Below are 22578 nucleotides of genomic sequence, written 5' to 3'. Positions count from 1 at the left end.
ATGATCTTTGAGGGTTCCCCCGGTACAGGCCTACCGCACTTCGCACCTGCGGTTGTAGAATCTCTCTTTCCTTTGTGACTCTTAGATCAAAGCGAGTCAATACCATCAGGTCACAAGAAAGAATTTCTCATTTGAAGCCACAGTCAGCACGAGATTCCCTAAAAGATTTCTGAAAAAGAGCTTAGATAGCAGAATAAATAGATTTTAATTGGTACTAGGGTTTGTTGCAAGCTAGGAGTTGAGCTAGCTATTACCTCTAGGGGAGGGAATGTTCTTTGATAGGTAATAGATTCTAGGCATCACTAGATCTTTTGGTTAGCTTGGCAATGGAAACCAAGATGAAGGATATTGTGATAGCTGATTTTATGACATGCAATTAAAAAAAGAGTCAAATTAGGACTTCTATATAAATTCTGTAAATATGAGAACCTCGAATCACACTTCATTTCCAACTTCGGCCCCACCTTAATTAGGGAGAGATTGTGAGATTTTGCTAGAAAGGAAAAAATTGAGAGGGTGGGGTGTTGCTGTGGTGGTTTCTTATGGTATATGAAAGAGTTATATGGCTTAAAGGGTATAAAATAATGGGTTCCATGATGCTTTTGAGCGAGTGAGAGAAGAAGAGAGAAGAAGAAAATAAGAAAAGAAGAAAAAAAAAAGGGAGGGAGAGAGAGAGAGAGAGTTAGGAGGAGAGATAGAGATGAAGATTTTTTTTTTTTTTTTTTTTTAGCTCTTCTCAATATCACCTTTACAAGAGAAAAATGTCACCAATGGAGATCAAAATAGAAAGGATAATCGGGGTCTATATTGTATTTCTAGATTAAGAATTGCCGATTCTTGATGCTAAAAGAAAACAAACAAAAGTTGACACCAACCATTTTAGCCACTTCAATTAGTACAAGAGGCTCAAGGGTGAAGATGTGGTCTCTTAGGCTATCTATTCTAAGCGAAAAATCCTAACCCCAGCCTCCTCATATCTTCACTTCCAATTCTCTTCAAAAACAAATTTCATCCTCTTGTATAGGTATTTAACAAGATCATCCTCAAAGTACTACAAACCAAGGTTACTCCAAAACCTCCCATCACAAGCATAATTGCATGAAAATTCAATCCAAAAGAATCTTTCAATTGTGAGAAAATAAGAGAAGTTAATAGAAGAAAATTGAGAAAGGAAGAGATGCTCTCAAAATATAGTAAAATAATAGAAGGACTTGAAATAGTAAATAATTCGTACAAGATTTTGATTCTGTCTTGTATTCAGGACCTTGGATCTGGAGCTTTTATATACGTTTTGTCTAACCAATTCTGAAAAGACCCATAATGTCCTCAATGACCATCTCAATAAAGATCTTATAGTATGCCTGAAATGGCATATTACAAAGGCCAATAATATGTACATAGGATCCTATAATGCATATGCTATGATGTACAAGTCAGCCTAAATTTAAATTCAAACATCAATTTTAAGTGTTTAAAATCTTTTAAAATTTGTAACACTTACATTAGGGAAATAAATTTAAACTTTAAGCATAGAAATCTTTTGAAATATGTGAAATAAGTATCATGGATATGAAAATAAATTTAAAATTAAGTATTTAAATTTTTCTAATATATGCAACACTTCTATTATATATATGAAAATCAAATAATATTAAGATTCATGGCCAAAATTATTAACAACATGCATTCATGTTGTGCACACTATGTCATACATACCGCACGGTCAACCAAGCTAAATGAGCAAAAGTATGCATGGTCATCGACCGAAGACTCAATAAGATCATAACTACTAGAATAAATGCTAGTATGTCTGCATTTAAACATCCAAAGTAGGATTATTAAATATGGAGTTTAAAAATTTAAATTTTTCGGACTTAAAAGTAATAAAAATTTCTAGCAGCTCGTTTTTTTCTCTTACCAGGGTCCGGGAGGGTTGGAATCTTAGCGAATGAGCGAGCCCCAAAAAGGCCCCCGAGTGCCGAAATATGGTAGCTTTGGATTCTGGTTTGAAATCTAGACCCGGACTACCCAGCTTCGGATAGTCGTTGCCTATCCGAACCTGTTTTTCCAACCCGCTGTCTTTCCCCCTCCTCTTTCTTTCCCTTCATTTACCTCTATATCGGCAACTGTGACAAGAGAGAGAGAATTCTAGGGAGCTCACTTCTTGGTCGTCCATGGAGGGAGTTGGCCTTCTTCACTCAGAAACCGACGCCATTGGAGGCCTTGGAGGTAGTTCCATTCCCTCTTCTTTCAGATTTCCCCTCAAAAAACCCTCCTTTACTCTTCTTCTGGGTCTTGTATGTTATTATAGGGTTAGGGTTTGGGTATTCTTGTTCTGCTTGAGTTGGGATGTAATGAAACTCTTGACCGGATGGCAGCGGGAATTCCCAAAGTGGAGAGCAATCAGAAGATCATGACGCCATTGATGAGGAGGAAGAGGCTCTCGGACATCACCAATTTGACGAGTATTGGAAGGTCGCCAAGATCCAAGGCGGCGGACCAAGAAATGGCGAAGGTCGTCCCCGCTGTGAGTGCTAAGGATTACATTTCCCAGCTCCTCACGGTAAACCCCATTCTTGATTTCATCTCTCGTTATCCTCTCTTCTTGAGAGTTAAAAGAGGGATCTTTTGTGACCTATTGGTGGATTTGGACCCAATTCCAGGAAAATTCTGCTCTTTTGACGATAATAGAGGAGAAAAAGTATGTTCTTCCCTTGAAAGATTGATGTTCGTTGTATTTTCACCCCTTCTCTTTAGTTTTATTCAGGTGGAATTCTTTTGATTCTTGTGTCTTTGATTTTGGTTATCAAACAGTAAAATCATTGAGATGAATGACATCGAGTTGCAGAAGGTCCGATTCATGTTGCAGAAAGCCCATCAGCAGAATGCACAGTTTGCACAAGCTAACTCCCAGATGCTGGCGGTTAGTCCCTCTTCTTATCCTCCCCTTTCCTTATCCTTCATCGATTATAGAGTCATATTTTGTTTCTTTTAGTCTTTTTTCCCCCAAAATTCCATTTACCATGTTTATTTTTGAAATGCAGGAGTTCAATCTGGGTAAAGACAGAGTAAGTTGCCTTCTCTTACTTTGCTTTAGGTGCTTCTGGATGGTTAACCAGGAAGGAAACTTATGTCATGGTTTTGAAGGAAGCTAGAAAGTTTCTTCATCCTGTTCTTCATGAATTTACAGTTGAACAAATAGAACTTCTTCTGGTGTTAGTCAAATTTTCTGATCTTGTATTTATCCAAATGAAGCTAAAAGCAATGCACCACGAGCTTGGATGCATGACAGCAAATCTCAAAGCAAAGACCTTAGAACTGGAGGTCTGGCGACTGTTAACCTTACCTTATCTTCCATTTTTTTGCTAATCTTTCATGTGAATTCTGAATCAGTAAAGACATTTTTTCCTCGCAGGATGTGAAGAAACTTTATAAACAACAGAAACAACTAGACAAAAAGATAGGGATTGAGGTATTTAGCAAGTTGATCTATCTTAACATTTGAAAATTATTTCCAAGCACTTTGATGCTGATAATGTTACAAAAAACTGACAGTTTAAGGAGAATAAGGACATGCTGGCTGAGTTTGTGCCAGATGCATTTCATCCAGCCGGTTGCCAGAAGACTAGCAGTGCCAATCGGAAGCGTACACTGAGAAGTCGATGTAAATTGGACTATTTCTTGATATCTGACATCTATCTCGGACATTTTCACACTGTTCTAGTTCTCATTATTTATTCTTGCAGCTTTGGGAACTACTACAGTGATTCATCAAGTTCCAGCAAAGGAGAAGAGTGAAAACAGAAGGTAATGCATGCTTTACTTCGAGTTAGTGATGATACATTTTCATGTTTTTCATCATTGAATCCAGTATTAAATGCTGTTCACGGGCCTTCCATATTAGCAGAAGGTCTTTGAGAAGGAGATCCAGTAATCTGAAAGCTGAACTTTGCGAACCTACTGAGGAATTGTTTGAGATAGAAGATATAAAATTTCCAATCCGATCGCTGACCAGTGATCACATGAATGAAGAAATTTTTGTTAAGCTAGACTCTTCTTCAGCTAAACCCACTTCAGTTGCCATCCCGAACCCCGTAAAGGTTGAAGTACAGGAAGAGGAGAGCTCACCAAGATATCAGAATCAAGGGTCAAGGAGATCATCTCTTGGCAGGCCTATGAGGAGGGCAGTTGAGAAGGTCAGTTCTTACAGGGAAGTGCCTCTCAATGTCAAAATGAGAAGAGACGACTAGATGGTTATAGCCAACCTGATTGCCACCCAGAGATGGCCACCTTAGGCACTGACAGCTACACAATCTTCATGATCGGGAATGTTGTGTGGTGTGCACAATGTGTTCTTTTATGATCTTACATTCTGTTCCCTTCCCCAATGAATTATCTCAGTGAAACTTAATTGATAGAGGTTTGGTATTTTGGTCATTTGTGAATGATCACAATACTATACCGGACTGATTTGAACAGTATTCTTATTCTGGATGCTTGGGAAAATTGATGCTTTATTCAGACTATACCAAAACAATTATATGACATCCTTCTCAAATGAAGTCAAGTTTTTGACTGCTGCCTTTATGAACGAAAGATTTTGCATCTGTCTTGTGTAAGCTTTGAGACATTCATTAGTGTTTTCACCAGGAATGATTCCAAATGTTTGATTTCCTGGTTAATCTAAAATTTAGTAGAGCTTAGAGGAAGTGGTTGTCTGTTATCATTCTGAAAATATTTCGGTCTTCCAATTTTCTATTGAGCGTATGAGATGGCTGAGTTACTTGACTTGAGAAATAAACTAGTATATAACTCCCATTAATGCGGTTTGGTATAAAACTTCTGCATCCCTAATATGAACCACAAATATTATCTGCGTCAGAGGATCGTTGCATCTACTAGTTGCATATTCAGCAAGTTTTTTGTCTTCTAAAATCAGTATGCAGCAGATTGTAATGCATGTGGAATACTGTATACTGTATGTTATTTATCCAGCTCTATCGAGCAACACAACTTAGTTGAAGTATGCTTTCATGAGGAAGGTTGCGTGCTTTATGCTACTCATCATATTAGGCAGATGATGATCCTTTTGTAAACGAGGGATGTTCCGGGCATCAACTCCTTGAAGCAGGTGGATCTTTCTTCTTGCTTATGTACATGTGGATAGCTACAGAGTCAGCCACCAATACGGTCTACCTCTTGGAGAAATGCACAAAGTGTTGGTCCTTGCAGATCAGTGTTCTTGTAATAGATGTTGCAAGACCAAAATACACTCTCCCAGTGCCATACTTAAGCTCGTTAAACTGCAATACCGTATGCCAAGTAATAATCTCTAAATATGACATCACTCTCCCTTGATGACAGATACCGCATTGCATTTTCCTCTTCAGAATTGCACAACTGTTATCATAGAATCGTAGCCACATAAACATTGGAAGTTGTACAATTTTTTTGCCATACATTAGACCAGATGCCCGCAAGTGCATGCTATTTATTGCATTTATTTTCTGGTTGTAATCCTGCCTGAACCGACTTGCCTAAGATTAAGGAAAGAAGTTATTCCTGAACAAACAGTAGAAAATTTATCATTCACACGAACAGTTATAATTAGTTGGTTGAATCGGATGGACAATGTGATCTCGTAAATTGTTTCAGATGCCTTGCAGTAAAGAAGCATGATCAAAAGATGAGTGTAGCACAGACCAACTTACATTGAGTAGAATAAACACATGACGCGAACTAAGTATGATGGACCGTGACACTGAAATGTGGCAGCCAAAGCGCTTATAGATGAACTTTATTCACCCACAAAAAGAAGGGAAAAGAAACTGCGCAGATAGGCAAAAGAGTTTAGCGAAGCTTGCCATGATGAAAATACATCCCCAGTGGACAAGGACTGGTAGACATATTACAATCTTGCTGGTCCTGTTGTGGTTGGTTGGAAAAAACAAATAAACATAGGAAGGCCCCTCAAAAATATGTAGTAAAACAAGTGAAACTAAGATTGAGTTGAAGAACAGGCAATGTGAAGAAAGTATCGTTCCTGTATATCTGTTTGTGTGGTAGGACATTTTGCAAGCAGGACAATACAAAGAGGTAATGGTGGTAATATTGAAAATACCCAAACATTAAACAAGTGCCTTCTGCAGCATAGCAAATAACAATGTCCTAAGGCTGAGACAATGGTGGATGGGATTCTTATAAGCTGCTATTTGTGATCCTTAGCATTTAAGATGCATCAAAATGCCTATCAAAAGATGATCTTAGTGTTGCTCGATGATGGTGTCCAAGTATTTTGGACGGATTTCATTCAGCCCAGGATTTAGCTCTGAGAGTGAAACGGATGCCACCAGATGCTGCGCAGCTTGGTAGAAAAAATTATTCTGTCAGGTACAGGACAGAGTGGTTAAGATCTCTTGGTTTGGTGTCGCTTGTTTTATATCTCCCTATCGCACTGGTCTGTTTTATTTTTAGGTAATGATTGCAAATTTGGGCGCAAAACAACACCGTAAACATGGAATCAGGAAAACCGTATATAATAATTTCAATGATCCTGTTGGTTTACTTCCACACAGTAAAAGAAAAATGGTATTCATTTGGCTAACTAATTGCCTCTATTCTGGAAAAGCCATCTCCATTGGTTATCCTGTGTCACTCAATATCCTGTTTCATCTCAAGATATGCTGATAGCCCACAAAGCGAGCAGATACTGTATTGATGATGTACTTGAAGTTATAACCTGAACAGTGTTTAAACAAAGTCCTCTATGTGGCTTACAACATCAAAACATGGTGGGCTGAAAACGAAGTTAATCCTTATAGCATCCAGTTAGCTACGCTATCAAACTAATCTGTTGTTCTGGAAAACATAGCCAGCAGCTGCAAAGTGTGATTTCACCATTGCAAGAGCTTTTGAGCGGTGGGATATCTTATTCTTCTCTTCCTTTGGCATCTCAGCATAGCTGCACCACCAAGTCACATGGTTACTACAAGCATTAAATAGCTATCAAAGACTTAAATTCAACACAATGTCAGGAAGAAAGAGTATCTACGTTTGGTCATATCCATCTGGTTGGAAGATAGGATCCCATCCAAAATCTGCAGGACCCCTTGAAGGAACTATTTTTCCCTACAATTCAGGAACCACAACCCACAGGTAAGCAAGTATTTCCAGCAAATTCAAATTTTGAATGCAGAGGAGACAGTTCTGTCTATACATTCACTGATTTGCAGATCGTGTTGGAGTAACACCATCACACGATCATCCAATCCCAGCTATTCTACTTTGTAAAATTTTTGTTTTTCTTTGTTATCGAATGACATAGAATGATAACTGACGAAACAAAGCTACATTAACTTATGAAGCATAAAAATGGCAGAGAATAAAGACATGATTATAAAAGACATGAATTGAAGCAGATCTGCTTTAATCACTCCTGTCATGAAAACAGGTAGACGAAACATGATGACAAGCTAGTCAACTAGATGAAACAAAGGGAAAGTCTTATCCATCTAGGAGGTGGATAAGTTATTTTCCCATCAACCAAGAAAATAACCTCTTTATTTTATTCCTAAAATATACCTATCCCTAAAATATTAATATATTTTAATAATGATAAAATATATTTTATTATTATTATATAATATATCAAATAATAATATATAACAATATATAATAATATATTTTATATAATATAACATAATATTTACATAATAAAAGGTATTATGAAAAATATGGATCGATCTTCACAGATAAGTAATGCAAAAGAACATGGGTAATTTATTTTCCCATGTAATGTTGTCCGAGAAATACTTATCCAAAAAAAATGCAGATTTTCAAATAAGTTTTTTATCTTCCAAAAAACAGACCCTAAGACATAAGCTACACATAATAGGAGGACAATATGGGAATGGATTAGACACTATAGCGATGCCTTATTCCTAGATCCTAGATCTTAGACCCTAAAACTGGTGAATCTAAAACTATTTGATAAAACTCTAGGGCCTTGTAATTATGTTTATACATAACAGCACATTCTTGGTGTTGCTCATGTACTATGAGAAGCTTATATAGTTGAACTACAATAGCATAATTATATATATTCTTAGTCACGTTCCTTCTAACCTTTGTGTTGATATCATTAATTTTATTGTTGTTAGTTTTGTCCCCATGGTTCTTCAAACTCGCAACCATTACCAAACCACACCCCCCCCCCAAAAAAAAAAAAAACAAAATAAATAAATAAACAAAGTGCCTCGGAGAGAAGAAGAAAAAATAAAAGAAAAAAGAAACAATCGGAAAGAACCAATCCTTGGATGACTCAGCCTTCAGATCCAAACAAGAAAGACCAAGAAGGAATATCAAGAAAGATAAGGAAGGAGGATAGAAAGAAGGACAATAGCCTTACACAACAAAATTATTAGCAAAATGCCCCTTTGCTCAGCCCTCGGTGCCTCTAAATAGGATTCGAGGGTTCCTAAAAGAAATAGGAGACTCAAATCAAAATAGAAAGAATGAGAAAGGAGGTGATGAGACATGTGAGAGTGAAAGAAAAAGGAGAAACTGGGGTGCCTCTCAGGATGAAGACGTAAAAGTGGGGAGCGGATGCCCAACACATGAGTATTTTTAAGCTCTACCACATTATATTTTGAAGATGCATGTTACTTTGAAACATGATACAAGAGGATTAATAGGTGCACACATATCCTCAATTATACTTTAAAATAAATCATTACAAGAACACAGTATTACACCTGTGTTTTCCCAATAAATGTTATTGGCTCCTCAGCTGGCCCAAGAGCAAGAGAAAATATACACAATGCATATGCTGATTTGTCCTCATAAGCCATTAGTATATTGTTGAGACCTGAAAGGACAAGTAAAAGTTTAAAAGGCCATCTAAAGAGTTCGGATAGAAAACAAAAAGGATATGGAAAATATAAATTGCTTAATATCTAAAACCTTCATGTCCAGTCTTCTGCAGGAACCACTTTCTGCAGGAACCATGCCAATTTTTTGAAAAAAATGGAAATTAGAACTTCAGTGTTACAGAATTTAAGAAGACATGAACACAATATAAGGAGAAAAATTTGGAATATGTGGGAGAAGTTGTCAAAGAGCTTCACTAGATTTCAGTGTTGGGATGGGAGATTTCTGAAGAAAGGTGGGAAAGATTGAAAACTTACATGTAAGGTCCTGCAACATTGAAGCACCAAACACATCATAATTCACAAAAAAAACAAATAACAGAAATACAACAAGAACTAAGGACAGAAACACAACCTGGGAGACCATTTAGAGCATTAAAGCACAGGCAGGTATCCTCAACAAGTACAGGTGCATTTACCTTCCAAGAAATAATGGACCAAATCAAAAGTTTGAACCTTATGAAAAGGGCATGCTTTATTTTTCCTATGTAAACTAATCAGTAATTTAGATCTTGATATCTATTTGCAGTAATTCAAGAACACAATAATGAAATACCTTTGCTGCAGCTATACGGGCCTTTTCTTTAGATATCTCTTCAGGCTCACCTTGCAATTCTGGCACTGGAGAGTATTCAATGTCAGTAATTAAAAACAAGAAAAATATTTAGACAACTCATATATCTATAATATTTTCTTTTGCTTATTTGCCTGAAACCAAACTAGATATATATCAAGAATGCACTCAGTCCAGTTCAAACCAGTTTAGTTGGCAGTCCATCTGCCAAACCTCATAAGGTTAGATTCAATATTATAAGACATCATTATCAACCAATAAAGATTGACAGACAGTGGCTGAGCAGTAATATGCCATCTGAAGTTACCAAGACTTTCTAGCAGCCAACTTACACTATGAACAGCCAAACCTGCACAATCAGACCAGCTAATTCACCTCTTTTGCACCAAGAAAGCTATCACAATAGCACCACCACCAACAAGAAATCATTCATAAATTGGACAGTAATCGTCGATGGAATCATATGGAATGACTAAGCATCGGTGTTACAGCTCCCTAGCACCGAAAACCATCTATCAAGAATCCCTGAACCAAGGATGGAGCCTATTTAAGACCATAAAGAGTAGTGCAACAATCATGCATTCAATAAAATTCTGAAGGCTGCTAGCTCCATGAGGATACACATTCTTCAAAGCTATCTAGTAGAAAGGCCAATCACAGCCAGCAATAGGAAATATTATTACTAAATCTCATGATCCACAATATGGATCTTATTATATGGATAAAACCATGGAATTCCATACTGGACTGAACTGCCCGATACATTCTGTGCCGTACCATAACGGATGCATATCAGATGCCGAACCGCTCCATACCGACACAGGCATATCATACCGTACCACATTTCGACACTACAGTAAATTTCATCGGTACGGGATCCGGTACCAAGATAAAATTTCTTGAAAAAAATAGTCCAAAATGATCTTTTTCACATTTTTGGAATGAGATGAACTAAAATCACAAAAAGTATAGATCCATATTATGGATCATATAATCCCTTGGATCCTTAGATATGACTTAATCATGTCATGTGCATCTTAGATAATATAGAAGTCAATTTATTTGACTACATGGCTCATAAACTAATTTATCAATAATAAGACTTGAAGATACAAAATTAGCTAGCTCTTTAGGGTGCCTAAATTCTAAAAATTAAGAAAACTAAGTTTCAGAGTCCATGAGTTAAAAGGATAATTGAATTGACAGGTAGCAAGGAATTATCATTAATAATTGGATGGTGTTTGCTCCACTAACCAAACTATATATGGGTATATGATGGTGGAAACTTGACCTCCTATAAGCATTTATTCTTTAAGCATCTAGTCTATAATGGGCTCATTTTTCTTTTTCAATTTTCATATTTCTTCTATCCTTTTTTTCATGAAAAATGGAAAAAAATCTTGCGATCCATGATTGATCCAATCGAACCTTGCAATAACTTATAACTCGATCCTGATCTTGACAAAGTTGATAGCACAAATTGGTCACCTTAGGCTTGTAAATATTTTATTTAAAATTGCTTATATACTTCTTCCAATCAACTAAAGGCATAAAGGAATCCATGGTATGGTATCTTTAAAAGCCTTATATGGAAGCTCCTTTATAACAGCCTACATCAGCAGGGCAGCAGACCAGATCAATAAAGGAAAGGCCAAAGAACAGAGGAATTTCATAGATCAAGTACATGGCTGGCATTCGTCTATTAAGGAAAGCGATATTACAAAAGAAAATCTATTGGTCTTGTGAGCTTCTTCTAAAGAATGACAAGGAGATGATTAGAGATGGAAGCGGATTTTCCACATCAACACCATATGTGGTGATAACTCAATTCAAGGTGATTGACGGGGGTAATTCAAAGAACCTTGACACAATCTAACTTGTCCAGAGTGAACTTGAAGATGAACCTCCAGCCACATTTTTACAAACTTGGCCGGATAACACATGACAATCTGGATGTCACATGGTGATGTTTGTTGAAATCTTCCATTGGGACAGTTCCACAATGAAGGTTGCTGACATTCTCCTTGAAAGGTTGTGGCTATTGAACAATGGGATGGTGCATTCAGCTCATATTCAACATCAAATGAAAATTAGTTGGCTATAGTAGATAATGCCAAGAAGAGTATTAACTTCAAGAAAGCAAGGAGACAATAATTTAAGTCCATCACATCTAGTCGTGCAACATATGCAGAGATTAAGGGCTTTTGTGTCCAGCACAAAATGAGATGGCACAACTTCCACAAACTTTGGGGCAACTTATGGTAATTAAAGCAAAGTGGTGCAATTGGCTAGACAAAAGTTCAAGATGGCCCTTGAGTTTCAATTTGTCCTTATAGACCTAAAAGGGGTTGAAATAAAATGAAAGCAAGTTAGACCAATTTCCACACGAAACATTGTATGGAAAAGATAGAGGGGCACCAGGTTTCCCCAGACAAGTCATTATTGGAGTTTTTTGCCATGTCCCGAAAGGAACATGACATGATATGCCAGATATAGATTGATACAAGGAAGATGCAGCAGAGCTTCATGAGATGAGGTTTCAACAATTCTAATCTCTCCTGATTCCCCTGTATTGAGAGAATTGATTAATTGAACAACCCATTGTCTTGTCTAATTGCTGTTTGCCACCTTTTTCTTTGTCCCTTCTTAGGATGATGAAGTTGCAAGCAAAAAGTTTAATAAAAGAGTTTGAGTATGAAGGCTCTATACCAGCTGGATCTCTCTCATCAACCTTTGTCAGCCCAATCAAAGCGCCATAAAAAGAAAAGTAAAAAGAAGAGGAAGAGGAAGACCCAAGAGTTACAGGCATGACTCATATACCTTGGACCTTCCTTCCCTAAGCTCCTAGCCTCCCTTTTAACTTGTAGATGATGGTAATCACCTGGGGGACAGAAATCACAGAAATATCCTAATACAATCGTTCATTTAATTCCGACAGGAAAAATTACAATTTGTTCGTTCAATCAATCACAGAAATATCCTAATACATTTGTTCATTTAATACCTACAGGAAAAAATTACAATTTGTCCTTTCAATTAATACAACTAAAAGAGCATTCTTGTTATTCCGACTATTTCTTTTGGTTGAAAAACTGGCCTTGACCAAAGATCAAGATTCCTTGGAACAGTTCAAGAAAACAGCAGAATTCAGCATATTTGATAAACCTCCCTTTGGGACCCATCACTACGATGGCATCAAAACAAGGTTCTGAAGTAAGATCACACAGCCTATTGCACGACTAGTTGGCGTGCATGTTTTCCATCAAAGAGCAAAATCACCATCTGCCACCAGATTGCATGAAAGACTGGGTTTTTATCATTGAAACCACACGTGCAAAGCTAGGTTTCGCAATGCAACAGGATACCTAACCATTAATCCAGAATCATAAACTAGGTCTCCAACAAAAGTGCTCAAGATGGTAAAACCAACCGGCAGAGGCATCAAAAAAAGAAGGGAAATTTGAAGCATTTCTGATCAAAACCACACATGCCAAACTAAGTCTCCGAATGGTAAAACCAACAGCCATGGGACCCGTGATTCCAGGGAAACTCGATAGGGTTTAATAAGAAAGAGAGCAGAAGGAGAAATTACGGTCGAGTTTGAGGGATTCGAAGGGAATGGAATTGCCGATAATCGCTCTGACTTCCTCCAGCTTCTTGGCATTCCCCGTCACGAACGTCACCGGCCGCGACAAAACCCGCGTCATCCCGCTCGACGGCCGCGGTGGCGGCGCGCTCGCACCAAATATCAGCGGCCACGGAGGAGCGCTCTCCCACATCGCTGCACTTTCCCATGCGGTATAAACTAGGGTGGGGTCACGTGCCATTGCACGTGTTGGCTGCGACTCCAAAATCAGGTGCGGTTTTGCGAACCCGACTTTGTGATTAGAGGTGGCAGGGGCTGAGATCAAGTCGGGTTGGAGTTAAGAAAGTAGCACGACGAATTGGACCATACCGAGAAAAATATGGTTGGACATGGTCAACTCATTAACCCAACATGATATTAGGGGGTATTTAGTTGAGGTAATTAAGATCTGTAATGAAAATATGAATGGATGATTACCGTTCCAAGTATTTGGTCGAAAAAAAATTTATTTTGATTTTTATTTCAAAAAAAAATGAGAATGATCCATTTCTTTCTTAGTTGAATCTGATTTTATCTCAAGAAAGTCAAAATCTCATTCCACTAGAATGAGATTAAAAAAAAAATTCATCGAGCGTGGGATGTGGGGTGCAAGCATCGTGGTCAGGGGAGAAAATGAAAAAGGAAGAGCTTGGGGAGGCGGTTGGAAGGGACGTGGACAGTAATGATGGAGTTATAGCGGACGAAGTAGCGAAGCTAAGGGATGGAGAGGCTGGCGCGGCGGCAAAGCAAGTCGAAGACCATATCAGACTTCATCGAGGAGATGAGTGGAGAGGTGGGATCGAGAGTGGAGAGGAGACACCGACGTCGAATGCAAGAGAAAAGGGCAGAGGAGTCACTGACCACCAAGGAGTTTGGAGGGGTGGTGATGGCTTGGAAGAGGCGCAGGCCGTTGGGGGGACGACGTGGGGGAGCCTCGAACCACCAAAGGTTTTGGGGGTGGGTCGGAGAAGGTGCTGATCCTATAGGGGTGGGGGAGGGAGTGGCGCAGAAAAACGAAGGAGGCACCGAGGCCAGGGGGTGGTGGTCATAGCTCGAAGGAGTAGCGGGCTGCGGGTGGGGGTTGAGAGGGCGCAAAGAAACGAAGGAGGTGCGAGGGGGGCCGGGATGTGATGCGGAAGAGACACAGGAGGCGGAGAGAAGGGGTGAGGGGCAGCACAGAGAAGCCGCAGTTTGCACCGAAGGAGGTGGGAGGTTGAGCATGGTGATGCCATGGGAAGAGAGAGGAAGATGGAAGGGCAAAAAAATAAATAAATTCTCCCTCACCTCTTTAACTTATTAAAAAATAAAATAATAATAATATTATTATTATTATTAAATAAAATATTATTTTAAAAAATATTTTTGATTTTGATTTTTTTAAATAAACCAAACAGCAACAATTGGAATCATCCATTCCGAATCTGATTCCGGATACGAATCAAATGCTTCAAGGGATTTGGTCATTCCAATTTCGATTTCAATCCATTTCGATTTCAATGATTATACTATTTTTTATCACAAACCAAATACCCCTAACATGCTTGACATGACACAGTTTAGCTGGACATGAATCAACTCAAAAATTTACTGTTGGTGCCTCGTGTAGATTGTAATTGTATGGACCCCTCTGGCATATTGAACAAGTCATTCCAATCATATCCTTAATCTTGAAATAGGAAAATGTCTTTAAACAATTTAGATTTGTTAATTTGTTTATGATTAGAACCTAACTATGTTTCATTCTACTTACTTCATATTGGGTTTAGTTTGCGGCTGGTGCCAAAGATTTGGCCGTACTTTACATTGTTTTTGGGTAAAAACTATGATTTGCAGTTTACTGGTAACCAGTCAAGTACTGCAATGTTTGTTTGAGGGAAGGGAGGGAAAAATGTGTGATGATCTGTTTAAAGGTGGGAGCCCAATCTGTTTGAAAGGAATCGAATCGGAGAAAATGGCAAACTTCAATCCATTTCAAAGTTTTATAATAGAGATGCATTATCTGATTGAAAAATGAAAGAATGTGTGTGCTCATGGTGGAAAAGTTGGTGGGATAAGTAACATATTCTCTACATAAAAATTGATAGATGGAAATCTTCTAAATAATTTTTTCCGTGGGTATTCCTAAATAAAAGGATTCAAGATATTTTGGTCATAAATTTTAATTAGCGGAATCTAAAATAACATATTCTTCTTGTATTTAATAATATAATTTTGATGTATTGTTAAAAAAGCTTCGGTAAACTTCTTGCGTAGCCATTCTAAGAAGAAGTGTAATGTATGGAAAACTTTGAAATTGTAACTTGGTTTATGATCAATATGAAAAATGCACCTATGAAGTAAAACTTGCTGCATCATATGCTATATTAGAGTAGAAATGTACACATAAAGAATTATGTCATCTTCACATTTCCTCCTTCTCCTTGGTGTATAGAGAGAGAGAGAGAGGGAGGAGAACAAGAACATGGGTCCAATCTTAAGATTTTCTTATAGCTTTTTGGATGACGAGAGATGATACTAAAGCCATGCAAATCTAGATTGGTACATATTAAATTAGAGTATAGGCTTCTCATATGATGGAAACATGTTGTAATTAATAGTCGTAGCTACATATAACTGTATTTGATGAGTTATCCAAAAATAATAGGATGATATGTTTATTATTTTTTACTGATCTTGCCTGGTGACTCATTTGGAGTTTTTTGAGCCATTCCACGAGTGTTATACTTTGAGATTTTGAAAACAATAGCGGTGATATTTTTTTTCGATGGAATACTAGTGATATTATGACTATCAAATAACTTCCTCACAATAAAATAATTTCCCCTGTGAAAAAATTTAAAAGTTATTGTAAAATGTGGCCTTAATAAAAGTTTAAACAAAACTAGCTATTTAAATGATTGACTTGTTAGGTGCAAAAGATTTCTTGAAAATTTTGGAAGATTTAAAATATCTCTGATGTCCCTTTTCTACTTTTCTCTTTTCGGGGTACATTAAGGGGAGATCTCCATTTCAAAAGATAAAGAAAATTATGCAAAAAATATATATACATATATACACTACAAAGGCTCATTAAGTCTGATTCAACTCTATAGCTCAAAACAATCAAAAGCGAATGAAGCAGCACCACGGTAACATCTGCTAGCATAAAGGAAGGCACATCTGGAGGGAATTGGCTACCCGGTTACCCTCCCCGGACAAACGTGAGCATTGGAAACTGAGACCAGTAGTAGGACATATGCGAATCTTTTATAACATGTAGTTGTCTCTTCTAATCAACATAAATGAGCACATAATTTAAACATTAGGCGCATCGAATTTAAATTTCTTTTCTTATTAATTCAGCATTGGACTCGTTGAAAAAAATCTTACTAAAGCATATATTTCTTTGAAAATGGACATACTAGCACTCGTTAAGGGCCGGGCTACTTATGACTGGGCCTAAGTGTAATGACTGAATGAGGAAGAGCTCCGTGGTATCACTTTACGATCATCTGAAATGCATGAAACTTCGATTGGTGAAAGCAAATCCATGAAGATTCTCCCTTCTCTTACGTGCAATTCCCCTCTTTCGGTTAGCATCCAGTATCTCATCAAATGAACATTTCTCTAAGCTTATCCTGTAGCTTATACGTCGTTTGAAAGCTGCTCCAAGGATCCAACGAATAGCTAAGGTTTGTTGACGATCCCTGGCAACAATCCCAGGGACATCATAAATAGTACCTGCGATTTTTATTTTTTTCAAACTGGTCTTGCAAGAAAGATGGATTTCATATTGAGCTCCAAATATACGCTATTGGGATGGAATGGCTCAATCGACGTTCTCCCTCCCTAAAAACCGCACATGCGAGTGCCCCCGCATATGGCTCAAGTGGCGAAGGCCCTTTCCTTCGCGCTTGGTAAGTGCTTCACTGTAGCCAAGCTTACTGCTAGCCTATCAACTAGAGCCAAGCTTCGACTGCGATTGCTCGTCGCTTCTGGCTGCCATATTCCGTCACCCGAGATCCAAGTCAGCATCCTTCCTTGTGTGTCGGAGATATAAAGCGAGTGCACCGAAAAAGAACGGGAACTGAGTCGATCTATTCCATGGCGAAGCATCCGAAGCATAACTGCACACTCACACGATCTTTGCCCAAAGATAGGAGCATTCGGTGGAACCGGTGAACTACACTAGCTTCTTGATAGATGTGTGGGACAAAGAGCTCGTGGTACTTAATAATGGAAGGATTTGGTAGAAATATGCAGAATTGTCCCTCCTAAAAAGATTATTCTGGAATAAATGGGCAATAGCTAGGAGAGGTGCGCCAGCGGCGAGCAGAAGTAAGGTTATTAGATACCGAAGGAAAGCCCAGCCAGAACCACACGTGCAAGTTTCTAGCCCGGCTCACACGGGTGGACAATATTCACCCAGAGCCCCATTGCGACCGCAATGCTGTTCTTGAAGGACCTCGGGGCCTTACCTTAGAACAAAAAAAGGAATAGAAGTTAGGAAGACTACTGACGTAGGGCGGCCGGTGAGCTCAACCTCGAACTATCGTTATTAGTTCCTATTCCCTCCCTGCACAAACCTCGGTCCAATCAAAGCTTTTGTTCGGAATTGGGGGCTGGACCAACAGCTACTCAAACTTCTACTGCAACTGAAACCGTCGAGAAGAGAGAACTCACACTCGCTAGCAGAAGGGGTGAGACCGTATGTAAAAGAACTTCCAAGTGTCACAAACAGGTTATTCCAGTGGCAAAACAATCTGCAAACCCCTAGAATAAATACCCATAATGTTCAAATTTAGCTGGGCCTCAGTCCCAATAGTGCTATACATGGTTGTATCAATGCTCGTGTTGCTCCTTAAATTGATTTTGATGATTACAAAGCATTTGAGGGGGTGACTAATGATTTTGGCTTGAAAAAAGATTTATTGTATTTCAGAGGCAAAATCGTAATTTTATTAAGTTCTGATTCGGAAGCCTCAAGAGCAAGAACACAATATTTGTAATCTATTAGAGGTAATTTTAATATTTTTGAATATGCATTTTGAAAGAAAATCATGTTTATATATTTGAGTCGACCCTATGAGTCGACTCATGGCAAAAAGGGCTGAACGGCACGCTGAATTATTTGGCTGGCATACTCTGTGAGTCGATCCCATGAGTCGACCCCTAAGCATAAGTCGATCCTATGAGTCGACCTCTGCTGCTGTGTAAGCTAAAATTACAAAACAGTCATTTTCTGTTCTGTGCCACAGAAGTCAATCCCATGAGTCGACTCATGAGCATGAGTCGACCCTATGAGTCGACCCCTATGACATAAAAATTTCACAACGACTAGTTTTTAGCTTGTTTTGGCTGCATTTAATGTACTCCAACGGCTCTATTTCAGTCCAGATTACTCTCCACCATTATTTGAAGTTATAAAAGGTACTTAAAGGAGGGAATCAACAAGATTTTGAAAAGGTTCTTCAAGCATTTATTTCAACCCCAAGCAAGAGCCCTCTTAAAAGTTCAAGAAGTTTTTATTTCAAGTTCACCAGCTCCTTAAGAGCTCATTCAAGTCTTCAACCACCTTGAGAAAAATTAAAAGAGCTTCGTTCTTATTGTGTAAAGTATATTTAAAGCTTTATTTGCTCATTAAAAGAGCTACATCTGTATTTCTATGTGATTAACTGCTATATTCTATTTTGAGTTGATATTTTATTTTGGAAGGATTCCAAAACGTGGAAAGATTGATCCGAACCTTGAATCGGATTGTATTGGATTGACTTGTACCCAAGAAATAAGTGTTCTAGCTTGAAATAGCTAGAGTCAGAGGTTCCGACGTTGTATTCGAGTTGAATACGATTTAGTGGATTTAAATTCTCAAGTAGGAGCTTGGGGAGTAGATGTAGGTGCAAGGTTGGCACCGAACCACTATAAATCTTCTTGTTTGTATTGTGCTTACTTGCTCTCCTTTTAAATTTTTTTATCTTCTTGCATTCTTGCATCCAGCTTCTACACCTTGCATAAATTTCACTCTCCATATTTATCCTGCTTATTGTTATAAAATCCTCATAGTTGTAAAATTAACTTTAAATTTTTAGAAACCCAATTTACCCCCCTCTTGGGTTGCATAGCTGGACAACAAGTGGTATCAGAGCACGGTGTTCTAGCCCTACTTTGATTTAACCATCAAGAGCTAAAAATCTATGGTAACTCAAGTTGACACTTCACTAGCCGAGGGGCAGTCCACAAACCGACATCCACTTTTCAATGGGTCAAATTATACCTATTGAAAAGCTCGGATAAAAATCTTTATTCAAGCACTTGACTATGATATGTGGAGTATCATAGTAAATGGACCACACATATCCACTAAAATAATTGATGGTGTGGAATCAACAAAATCTGAAAAAAAATGGGATGAGGTTGATAAGAAAATGGCTCAACTAAATGCTAAAGCCATGAATATTTTGTATTGTGCTCTAGATGCTAATGAATTTAATCGTATTTCAACATACATGTCAACTAAGAAAATATGGGATAGATTAGAAGTAACTCATGAAGGAACTGATCAAGTGAAAGAATCAAAAATCAATATGCTTGTGCATAAATATGAACTTTTTAAAATAGAGCATAATGAATCAATAACTGAGATGTTTACTCATTTTACTGATATTATTAATGATCTAAAAAGTCTTGGTATGTCTTATTCTAACAGTGATCTCGTAAGAAAGATTCTTAGGTCTTTATCAAGGACTTGGAGAGCCAAAGTGACCGCAATCCAAGAAGCCAAAGATCTGAATATCTTACCCTTGGAGGAGCTTCTAGGATCACTGATGACTTACGAGCTAAGCATGAAACAACACCAAGAAGAAGATGTCAAAAAGAAGAAGATAATTACCCTCAAATCCACTGCTCAATCTGATGAAGAATCCGATGATACAGAAAATGAAGAGCAGGATGAAGAAATGACCCTCATTACTAGAAGGTTTAAGAAGTTCTTGAAGAAAAGAAGACAAAGAATGAGGAAGAGACCACCTACAAAAGGAGAACATAGCAAAGAGAAGGATAAGGAGCAATCTCTTATTTGTTATGAATGCAAGAAATCAGGACACTTTAAGTCTGAATGCCCACAACTGAAGAATGATCCCAAGAAGTACAAGAAGAAGGCCATGATGGCTACATGGAGCGAAAGTGATGAGTCAAGTTTCGAAGAAGAAGACTCAAATGAACAAGCCAACTTGTGCCTTATGGCACATGAAAATGAGGTAAATACTGAAACTCCTATTGACTTTACCTTTAAAAAACTTCATGAAGTGTTTTATGACCTAATTGATGAACTAAAGAAGCTAGGGGTAAAGAACAAAGAATTAAAATTAAAGAATCAATCTTTATTAAAAGAAAATGAGAGTATTTCAAATGAAAAATCAATCCTGTCTCAAAAAAATCTGAACTTAAAAAATAAAATTGTCAAGTTAAAATCAATGATTGAAAAGTTTACTTTAAGTTCAAATAAACTTCATATGATACTTGACAATTAAAAGATCATTTATGATAAAGCTGGTCTTGGATATAACCCTTTAAAGAAATAAAAATTTCTGAAAAATATCTTTGTAAACTCATCATACAACAAGTTTTCAAATATAACTTATTTTAAATGTGGTAGAATAGGATATAAATCCTATTCATGTTTTTCTAATAAATCTAAAAATTTCAATGTAAAAAAAATATGGATTCCAAAAGGAACCATTATGACTAACCAAAAAGAATCCAAGAAAACTTGGATACCTAAAGTCAAAACTTGATTCTTGTGTATAGATGTATCTTGTATCCTAAGAAGCAAACTGAAGATGGTATCTTGATAGCGGGTGCTCAAGATACATGACTGGTGATAAATCCCAATTCATCACACTTATTGCTAAAAATCGAGGGATGGTCACCTTTGGAGACAATGGCAAAGAAAAGATCATCGGTTTAGGTAACATTGGTATCACTTCCTCTAAGTATATTAAAAATATTTTATTAAGCATCAGTCAATTTTGTGATAAAGGATACAAAATCATTTCTGAATCTTCAGTTTGCATTGTAACTAGTCCTATTAATGAAGGCATTAAATTTGTTGGGCATAGACATGGTAATATTTATATAGTAGATTTGAATGATCTTTCCAAAATAAATATGCAATGCCTAGTAGCCTTGAATACCAAGATTAATGAGACTAGTTGGCTTTGGCATCGTAGGCTTGCACATATTAGCATGCATTCACTCTCAAAACTTATTAAAAAGGAATTGGTTATCTGCTTGTCCAAATTGAATTTTGAAAATGATAAAATTTGTGATGCATGCCAAATGGGTAAACAAACATGAATCTCATTCAAATCTAAAAATATTGTTTCAACTTCTAGGCCATTAGAACTATTGCACATGGATTTATTTGGACCCACTAGAACTACTAGTCTAGGTGAAAAATGATATGGTTTTGTGATTATTGATGATTTTTCTCGTTTTACATAGGTCTTCTTCTTAGCACATAAAGATGAAACTTTTCATATTTTCTCAAAATTTTATCGAAAAGTCACAAATGAAAAAGATTTTTCAATTCAAAATATTCGAAGTGATCATGGAATCGCATTTGAAAATCAAGATTTTGAAAAGTTTTGTGATAAAAAAGGTATTGACCATAACTTTTCAGCATCTAGGACACCCCAACAAAATGGGGTAGTAAAAAAAAAAATAGAACTCTTGAAGAAATAGCCCGTACTATGCTATGTGAAAGCAACCTTCCAAAATATTTTTGGACGGAAGCAATTAACACGGCATGTTACATATTAAACCATACTTTAATTATACTAATTTTAAAGAAAACTCCTTATGAGCTTTGGAAAGAAAGAAAATCAAATATTACATATTTTTATATTTTTGATTGTCGATGTTTTGTTTTGAACAATGGTAAAGAAAGACCAAGAAAATTTGATGCAAAATTTGAAGAAGCAATTTTTTTTGGTTACTCCTCTTCTAGCAAAGCTTTTAGAGTTTTCAATAAAAGAACTTTAATAGTAGAGGAGTCAATACATATTGTTTTTGATGAAACTAACGATCTTCCCTTAAGAAAAAATGAAGGTATTGATAATGCAGATCCTCTTATAGAAGGGATAAAGGAGATCACTCTAAAAGACTCAACCATTCAAGATGATGAAGAATATGAAGACAAACAGGATGAGGAAGGTGAAGAACAACAAGAACAACCTCTAGGTACAAATGATCTACCCAAAGAATGGAGGTTGATCATAATCACCACAAGGAACTAATCATTGGTGATTCTACACATGGTGTAAGAACTCGCTCTTCATTTAGAGATGCATTCAATCATTTTACTTTTGTCTCTCATCTTGAACCTAAAATCATAGATGAAGCTGAAAAAGATTATAATTAGATAAATGCAATACAAGAAGAACTTAATCAATTTGAAAAAAATAATGTATGGA

The 22578-nt window shown here is 37.2% G+C and overlaps 2 protein-coding genes across 3 annotated transcripts; one reads left to right on the top strand and one right to left on the bottom strand.

Annotated features, from left to right (window-relative positions):
- Positions 1-1998: 1998 nt before the first annotated feature.
- LOC140856911 (SHUGOSHIN 2-like) lies at positions 1999-4605 on the top strand. Of its 2 annotated transcripts, none has more exons than XM_073255130.1 (10): positions 1999-2229; positions 2312-2563; positions 2664-2701; positions 2815-2923; positions 3045-3068; positions 3256-3324; positions 3416-3472; positions 3556-3664; positions 3747-3807; positions 3908-4605. In XM_073255130.1, the coding sequence occupies exons 2-10, from the start codon at positions 2372-2374 to the stop codon at positions 4248-4250; spliced, it is 1002 nt and encodes a 333-aa protein (XP_073111231.1). In that variant the 5' UTR covers positions 1999-2229; positions 2312-2371; the 3' UTR covers positions 4251-4605. The 2 variants fall into 2 exon arrangements, with proteins under 2 accessions (XP_073111231.1, XP_073111230.1); XM_073255129.1 differs by having other exon boundaries at positions 2001-2229; positions 2379-2563.
- Positions 4606-6681: 2076 nt separating this feature from the next.
- On the bottom strand, positions 6682-13343 carry LOC105043160 (inosine triphosphate pyrophosphatase). Its single transcript, XM_029263980.2, has 8 exons — positions 13094-13343; positions 9484-9548; positions 9283-9346; positions 9186-9195; positions 8962-8993; positions 8754-8866; positions 7052-7128; positions 6682-6961 (listed from the first exon to the last, which is right to left on the bottom strand). Exons 1-8 carry the CDS (start codon positions 13326-13328, stop codon positions 6841-6843), a joined length of 717 nt encoding a protein of 238 aa, XP_029119813.2. The 5' UTR covers positions 13329-13343; the 3' UTR covers positions 6682-6840.
- Between the last annotated feature and the right edge of the window lie 9235 nt (positions 13344-22578).

This window comes from Elaeis guineensis, chromosome 4 (assembly GCF_000442705.2).
Source record: "Elaeis guineensis isolate ETL-2024a chromosome 4, EG11, whole genome shotgun sequence".
Lineage (NCBI taxonomy): Eukaryota > Viridiplantae > Streptophyta > Magnoliopsida > Arecales > Arecaceae > Elaeis > Elaeis guineensis.
This window is presented reverse-complemented; position numbering and strand designations above follow the sequence as displayed.

Bases quoted from the DNA above. Each gene is read 5' to 3' on its own strand.
- LOC140856911 (XM_073255129.1), top strand. From the start codon at position 2,175: ATGGAGGGAGTTGGCCTTCTTCACTCAGAAACCGACGCCATTGGAGGC. The intron at 3,473-3,555 runs GTATTTAGCAAG...AAAAACTGACAG, and splicing joins ACAAAAAGATAGGGATTGAG to TTTAAGGAGAATAAGGACAT. The intron at 3,808-3,907 runs GTAATGCATGCT...CCATATTAGCAG, and splicing joins GAGAAGAGTGAAAACAGAAG to AAGGTCTTTGAGAAGGAGAT.
- LOC105043160 (XM_029263980.2), bottom strand. From the start codon at position 13,328: ATGGCACGTGACCCCACCCTAGTTTATACCGCATGGGAAAGTGCAGCG. The intron at 9,347-9,483 runs GTATTTCATTAT...ATTTCTTGGAAG, and splicing joins CCCGTATAGCTGCAGCAAAG to GTAAATGCACCTGTACTTGT. The intron at 7,129-8,753 runs GTGTAATACTGT...CCTGAATTGTAG, and splicing joins CATTTATTGGGAAAACACAG to GGAAAAATAGTTCCTTCAAG.